At 38.6% G+C, this 5,838-nt stretch overlaps 1 protein-coding gene across 1 annotated transcript; it reads right to left on the bottom strand.

The window, feature by feature from the left end:
* Window positions 1–3,080: 3,080 nt before the first annotated feature.
* LOC147416761 (uncharacterized) lies at window positions 3,081–4,133 on the bottom strand. Its single transcript, XM_086508077.1, has 3 exons — window positions 4,086–4,133; window positions 3,531–3,851; window positions 3,081–3,323 (listed from the first exon to the last, which is right to left on the bottom strand). The coding sequence occupies exons 1-3, from the start codon at window positions 4,131–4,133 to the stop codon at window positions 3,081–3,083; spliced, it is 612 nt and encodes a 203-aa protein (XP_086364203.1).
* Window positions 4,134–5,838: the final 1,705 nt, after the last annotated feature.

The raw sequence follows: 5,838 nt of genomic DNA, 5'->3' as shown, positions 1-5,838 counted from the left end.
GGTTGGTCGCCTTGATGAAGTTGGTCGCTCCATGACTCACTCAACCACTATTGAACACTTTTTTCATTGCTTTCTTTAGGCATGTCAATCTTTAGCCCTCCTAATGCATAGGTTGTTTTGATGTGGTCACCATGTTTGACCCACTTGCATGATTTTGATGCTCTCTTTGAGGAGGTAGTGAATGATTTCTTTCCTGTGTTCTTTGTGAGCCCCCATCCATAGTCAAGTCATGATTGTGATCCATGTCTTCTAAGTGCTCGAAAGAAACAGATTGGTTTTTATATTTGTATTTTTTCTCTTTCAAAAACTCTACCAAAAGAAAAGTTGAATGATATAATGAAAATTAATCTAGCATTTACAAACTTGAGTCATTTATAAAAAATAGAACATACTTTCTTGTGCATTTTTTCATGCATAAGAGAGAGAGAGAGATCAAATGCTAACGAGTGCAAGGCTAGTGGACTTGAATGATAATAGAGAAATTGAATATTATAATAGATGAACATAATAATATGAGAATAAAGAAATTGAATATGAGAATAACAAACTCAACTTTGCTTAGAATTAACTTGATGTTTTAAAAAAAGTGTTATACTTACTTGCATGTAAGTCTAGTTCTTGCTTTGGGATCACCCTCAAAGGGTAGTCCAACCACTATGGGCAAATTCTACACTCCCGCATAGAAATACCCTCCTATACCATAGAACTGGGATACATGGTATTTTCATCCTCTAGCTTGACCAATCTTCAGTAACCATAGGCATAGTAGCAAGTGTACCATTTAAAACACATTCACACATCCATAACAACATTTAGTCTCTTGAACAAAATAATTTCAATAAAAGCCAATGACACTGTTGGTTCATGTGATTTCACCTGTATAAAATCCTTTTACAAGACTCTTGTAGCTCTGGCATTTTGGAAGTGTCCCTGGCACTTTTAACATCTCCTATAAGTTGAGGAAAATCTTGTAAGCCATGATTTCTTAATTGCACCTATGGTAGTCATTCAAATCATAAAACAATGCAACATAATTTACATTTATTAGGAAAAAGTGACCGGTTTAGAAAACAACCTTGAAAAAAGCTTCGAATCCATCTCGCAATTTGAAATCTTCAACCTCCAACCTTCTTATTATCAACAAAGCTTCATCATGCATGTGAGGCCAGTAAACTTCTTTTCTAATATAAGCCCTAAAGTGCTTCACATCACCAAAGTGAGGAAAAACTGGATCTTTGGCCTTTGTAAGACTCATCATCTCCAATATACACTTTTTCCTTCATTATAAACAAAAAATATATCAAAAACTTAAACACCATATTATATAAGTATATTCATATACCGTTCATGTTAAAATTATATGCTCAAGTAAAATTTAACTCTCTTTTATGCGCCGCGTCCATGTTTTTAGTTGATGGTTTCCATCCCATACCAAAAACTGATGCCCTCAAAGATCTTGCCACTCCTTATTGAGCTGATTATCAAATGCAACACTCCTTACTTGCCAAATAGGATCCCAACTACCTTCCACAAGAGGAGTGACATGCATGTTAAGAGCTGAAAGAATCTTTCATCGATATGAAAAAGATCCCATTGTATCCAAGTAAGCAACATTGTCAAAACTAGGAATTAACCAAGATGCAGAATTTGTAGCCACTCGTACAGCTTCATGAGCCACCAAATGACATACAGGTATAACTAGAGGGTTGCGTCTTTGTTTTAAGTAAAATAGATTTAACACATCCTTCATAATCCCCAACAAGATTTTCTTGTTGAGAATGCTGGGCCACATCCTCCTCACCAATCCCATGAGACTCCGTTAAATTCTCATCTTCAGCATCCTCACCTGTTTCAACCTCCACTATCAACTCTCAAGGCTCATCTCCTCTTACAACATCCTCACTCTCCAAATGGTTAGAACCTTCCTCCACAGCAGCTTCGTCATCATCAAAGATGCATTTTCTACGTCTCTTTTACTTCTTACCTTCTTTTATGCTCCGCGTCCATGTTTTTAGCCGATGGTTTCCATCCCATGCCAAAAACTGATGCCCGCAAAGATCTTGCCACTCCTTATTGAGCTGATTATCAAATGCAACACTCCTTACTTGCCAAATAGGATCCCAACTACCTTCCACAAGAGGAGTGACAGGCATGTTAAGAGCTGAAAGAATCTTTCATCGATATGAAAAAGATCCCATTGTATCCAAGTAAGCAACATTGTCAAAACTAGGAATTAACCAAGATGCAGAATTTGTAGCCACTCGTACAGCTTCATGAGCCACCAAATGACATACACGTATAACTGGAGGGTTGCTTCTTTGTTTTAAGTAAAATTGATTTAACATATCCTTCATAATCCCCAACAAGATTTTCTTGTCGAGAATGTTGGGCCACATCCTCCTCACCAATCCCATGAGACTCCGTTAAATTCTCATCCTCAACATCCTCACCTGCTTCAACCTCCACTATCAACTCTCAAGGCTCATCTCCTCTTACAACATCCTCACTCTCCAAATGGTTAGAACCTTCCTCCACAGCAGCTTCGTCATCATCAAAGATGCATTTTCTTACGTCTCTTTTACTTCTTACCTTCTTTTATGCTCCGCGTCCATGTTTTTAGCCGATGGTTTCCATCCCATACCAAAAATTGATGCCCTCAAAGATCTTGCCACTCCTTATTGAGCTGATTATCAAATGAAACACTCCTTACTTGCCAAAAAGGATCCCAACTACCTTCCACAAGAGGAGTGACAGGCATGTTAATAGCTGAAAGAATCTTTCATCGATATGAAAAAGATCCCATTGTATCCAAGTAAGCAACATTGTCAAAACTAGGAATTAACCAAGATGCAGAATTTGTAGCCACTTGTACAGCTTCATGAGCCACCAAACGACATACATGTATAACTGGAGGGCTGCTTCTTTGTTTTAAGTAAAATTGATTTAACACATCCTTCATAATCCCCAACAAGATTTTCTTGTCGAGAATGTTGGGCCACATCCTCCTCACCAATCCCATGAGACTCCGTTAAATTCTCATCTTCAGCATCCTCACCTGTTTCAACCTCCACTATCAACTCTCAAGGCTCATCTCCTCTTACAACATCCTCACTCTCCAAATGGTTAGAACCTTCCTCCACAGCAGCTTCGTCATCATCAAAGATGCATTTTCTACGTCTCTTTCCCCCTCGTTTGAATGGATTGGATGCCTCTTGATCGATTGGATGCCTTCTATTGGAAAGACCGGATCTCAAGGTCATGCATGGAGAATCAAATGTTCTCTTGATTGACTTGTTGCCTCGTCTTTTGGGATCCATGAATTTCTACATTATCATAAAAAAGCACAACAAGATTAACATGGCCGTCAAAAAAGTCAGCTGAAATATCTACATCTAAAAACAAAACTAACCCATGACAAAGTGCCACTTAACCACTTGTTAATGCGGTTGCATTTCATGCTAAACACACATGTACATAGTTTAATGCATTTCATGGCAAACACCCATGTACCCATTTCATGGCAAACACACCCATTTCATGCGAAACACCAATGTACGAGAATTTGCCCGATTTGCTGCCGAATTGCTGTCAGGTTTGCTTCCATGATGTATGCAGTCTGAACTTGCGGATTTGCGGTCTGGATTTGCGCCTAAACTGTGGATTTCCAGTCCAAATTTGTCGTACGGGTTTGCGTTGACCTGTCCAAATCTGTAGTCCAAATTTGCACTGAGTTGCAACCTGAATTGCTGCGCTAGGTCCGATTCTACTGCCTGAACTGCCTGAACTGCTGCCTGAACAGAACTGCCTGAACTACTATCTGAACCGCCTGAACTGCTGTATTGAGTCCAATTCTGCTACCTGAATAGAGTTGCACTGAGGCCGGATCTGCTGCCTGAACAGAGCTACGTTAAGTTGCGCTGAGTCTATTATGCAGAGCTATGTAGAGTCTCTTGCTGTTGTTGTGAATCTGATGCGCTGATTGCTGTGTTGTGATGGTTAACAAACCTGTAAGCAGAGCTCCTTAACCGTCAGTGCGCGCACTTATGGTTGGGAAGCTGCAATAGGTTAACTCTCATTTGCCTTACGTTAAGTCTCAATACAAAAATGAGCTGTCCCTCCTCCCTTGCACCCATGCCTCCACAGCTCGAGAACCGTCAGCGCGCAGGCTGACGGTTACCGAGCTGTGGGAGCATGGGTGCGGGGGAGGAGAAGTAGACACACAGATGGTACCTTGCTTCGGAGAGGCTTCACGCAAAAGTTGGAACAAGCAGGAGCTCCACGCTCTAGGTCAAAAAAGCTTTAAATAAGGTAAAACTTGATATTCTCCTGGTTTTTGGGTCAAAATTTGAAGCTTTTGTCGATAATCACACTAAAAATTGTGTTAATTTTTGGATTTTCTTAAATAAAAGCTCAAAATATAAGAAGGTGAACTCATTATCTATAATACATCTTTAAAAAAGATTATGATTTTTTTAATCCCTTTTATTGATTTTTTATGAGTTTTCTATTTTATATGATTTTTTTGTAATTTTTTGTGAATGATTTTTAAGTTTTTTTATTTTTTGTGATTTTTAAAACCCTTTTTGATTATTTTTAATTTTTATAGATTTTTAATTTTTTTTAAAAATCATTTCTATTCTTTTTTTTTGTATTTTTTTAATATTTTATTTTAGTTTTCATTTTGTGATTTTTTAATTAATAAATCTCTTTTCTTAAAATTTTTCTCTTTTTTTTGAATATTTTTTTATTTGGATTTTTGGATTTTTTATTTGTTTTAATTCATTTTTTAAGTAGACTAAATTGACTAAAAAACAAAGACAAAAAATAAAACTTATATTTACCTGGACTCATTTGTTGTGAGATAGAAGTGCACTTCCAGTTGGCGGGGGTTGACGTGCACTGACAGCATGGATTGCGGGGCAGCCGGGGCTTGTCAGTGAGAGTGAAGGCGGGGCCAGGTTATGCATGCAGAGGAGGGAGAAGAGAGAGACTGCAGTGCGCGTTTCTTTTTTCGTTCACATGGGTGGCCTTCATGGCACGGGACAAGAGGGGATTCGTACTTGGCTGCAGCCAAGCGGGGGGGTGGGTGCGTGTCAATGCTCGAAAAAAACCTAAGTTTAGTCACTTTAGTGTATTCTCATTATCCCACCTACAAATTTTGGAATTTCCCGAATTTTGTATTTGAAGGTGAGAAAACCTACAATTGTTTGAAAAAATAGTGTAATTCGGTGTAAAAACCTTCAAGTTTTGTCTATTTAGCTCTGTTGTTTCACATATGTAGGTTTGCCAAGTTTTCGGGAAAAAGTTTTTTTTCAAGCATTGGATGGGGTCTGGCACACAGTACGAGGCTCAGCAGAGGAGTGAAGGCACGCATGTGGGGCAGAGGAGAGTTAAAGAGAGAGTGAGTGGATGGCAGTGTGAGGGGGAGGGTGGGTTCACACAGATAAGGCAAAAGAAGAAGAAAGAGAATCTTATTGTCGACAAAAACTATCGCAACCGACCGTAAAGATCTAGTCGACGAAAAATTTTTATGCGCCGAAAGGCACAGCGTTGACCTTGAAACCGGTCCTTTTTTATTATTTATTTTTTTATTCTCGAACATGCAAAAATACCAAAAATAGGCCGAAAATTAGCCAAAACTCCAAAAATTGCCAGAAAATCCCAAAATTTACCAAAAAAATCCATTTTTTTTATAGGAATCTTAGAAAATTATTGTCATTCACAATCAAGCATTGACAACACGCAAAAACATACCAAAATAGAAGTTTTTACCAAACGCGATACTGTCCACGGTCCCCGAAAATAGGAAAACTCTCAAAACTCGGCCACGGGGGGCAC

Source organism: Adiantum capillus-veneris, unplaced genomic scaffold (assembly GCF_014529385.1).
Source record: "Adiantum capillus-veneris isolate H3 unplaced genomic scaffold, ASM1452938v2 Hic_scaffold_493, whole genome shotgun sequence".
NCBI classification, from domain to species: Eukaryota; Viridiplantae; Streptophyta; class Polypodiopsida; order Polypodiales; family Pteridaceae; genus Adiantum; species Adiantum capillus-veneris.
Note: the sequence above shows the minus strand (reverse complement) of the source record. Positions and strands in the feature narration are given on the sequence as shown.

Excerpts from the sequence above, each read along its gene's own strand:
- LOC147416761 (XM_086508077.1), bottom strand. The coding sequence starts at position 4,133 with ATGGGTGCAAGGGAGGAGGGACAGCTCATTTTTGTATTGAGACTTAAC. Across the intron at positions 3,852-4,085 it reads TTTTTGTATTGAGACTTAAC|AATTGGACTCAATACAGCAG; the intron begins GTAAGGCAAATG and ends TTCAGGTAGCAG. Across the intron at positions 3,324-3,530 it reads TGGTGTTTCGCATGAAATGG|AAATTCATGGATCCCAAAAG; the intron begins GTGTGTTTGCCA and ends ATGATAATGTAG.